General features: G+C 61.2%; 1 protein-coding gene across 1 annotated transcript in view; it reads left to right on the plus strand.

Moving 5' to 3' along the window:
• The window catches only part of DALRD3 (DALR anticodon binding domain containing 3), a gene marked incomplete at its 5' end in the record, with an annotated part of 3,477 nt that extends 2,960 nt beyond the window's left edge, over nt 1-517 (plus strand). Inside the window, 2 exons of the mRNA XM_009876145.1 lie at nt 101-174; nt 398-517. Coding sequence (XP_009874447.1) covers nt 101-174; nt 398-517 — 194 coding nt within the window. The remainder of the gene's footprint in view (nt 1-100; nt 175-397) is intronic.
• Between the last annotated feature and the right edge of the window lie 974 nt (nt 518-1,491).

The following is a 1,491-nucleotide window of genomic DNA, read 5'->3' on the forward strand; positions in this document are numbered from 1 at the left end:
ACGGGAAAGGGCCTGCAGTGCCCCGTGGGGCTGGCTTCTGCTGTGCTTGGGGTGGGCAAGCCCAGCCAGACCCCACCGTGCCAGCAGAAGCTCTTTGTCTTGCAGGTGTGCAAGTTGCTGATCCAGCTCAGCATGGATTTCAGCTCCTATTACAACCGGGTCCATGTCCTAGGGGTGAGTGAGATGTCCCAGGCCTGCAGGCTTGGGACCCTGCCACCCTTCCTGGGGCTGGACTGCAGTTGTGGGGCTGCTGTGTGGGGAAAACAGGCTTTGGGGTGCCAGCAGCACGATGCAGCCCCACACCAGCCCCTCAGGATGCGTACACAGACCTCTAGGGCCAGCCCATCAAGGGCAATATGACCACTGGCTCCAACTCACTGCCTTCCTCTCCCCACAGGAGCCATTCCCTCACCTCTTCGACCAGATGTTTGCTCGCCTCCAGCTGCTGGGAGCAGTGAGGGACATGTTCCACAGCGCGCTGGCAACTCTGCACCTCCCTCCTCTCAGCCAGATCTGAGACATTGTGCTGAAGAGCTGTGACAGGCACCAGGACAACACAGGCACCAGGAAAACACATCGTGAGGAGAAGGAGAGGACACATCCCCCCTGGCAGGGCAACGGGCTGCCCTGCAACCAGGCAGGGACTCAGAGAATGCCTCAGCCCCACCCAGAGCTAACACAGTTTGAGGGTTCAGCTACATGTGCCCTGTGGGCCATGGATGTGCCTGCTGCGTCCGCAGCAGCAGGATGGAGGAGGCCTGTGGCACCCTGCGAGCTGGGCGGGGGAGAACCAGGGGAGGTGGCACCGGGGACCAGTCACCACAAAGCCAGACATTGACCTTGCATCCCTCAGATCCGTTTATTGAAGGTCACTCTGTGCTGGCAGGGAGCTCTTGTGGCTCGAGACTCCTCTCGGACCCTGGGCCAGGCCCTGATACCAGGATCTAATACACTTGTTGCTGGACAAATGGTGCGTGTGTGTATCTGACCCTGACAGAGCACTGCCCCACACAGGGCTGGGGCCACATGTGGCAATTTGTCCTTCCTCAGGCTGTGATTGTGCTGGGTCCTGCTGTCATGAAGGGGCAACCACCCAGCCTGAGGCAGCACTGAGGGGCTGCTCTGAGGGGGAGTGGCACAACATGCCTTGGGCTGCTGCCCCTTGCCTTGTGGGGTCCGTGTCCCCACTTGCTGCAGCGCCATCCCCAGCACTGCAGGGCCAGGGCTGTCACACAGGGCCCTCGGGGCACAAGGCTGCAGCCTGCTGTGTGCCACATCAGCACCTGACTGCTCTTGGCTTCCTGCTGCTCTCAAGCTCCCCAGGCTGGGCACTGCTCAGTCACCTCCCAAGAAGGTTCCAATTTGGGACCAGGGATGGAATGCCTGGACATGGGTCCCTCACACCTCAGGGAGGAGGAACTTCGGGGCAGCATGAGCCGACGACCCCACTTCTCCCATATTGCCTGGGAGCCACAGGCTTGACCAGGAGGG

The sequence above is a fragment of the Apaloderma vittatum genome, unplaced genomic scaffold (assembly GCF_000703405.1).
Source record: "Apaloderma vittatum isolate BGI_N311 unplaced genomic scaffold, ASM70340v1 scaffold34749, whole genome shotgun sequence".
Taxonomy (NCBI): domain Eukaryota; kingdom Metazoa; phylum Chordata; class Aves; order Trogoniformes; family Trogonidae; genus Apaloderma; species Apaloderma vittatum.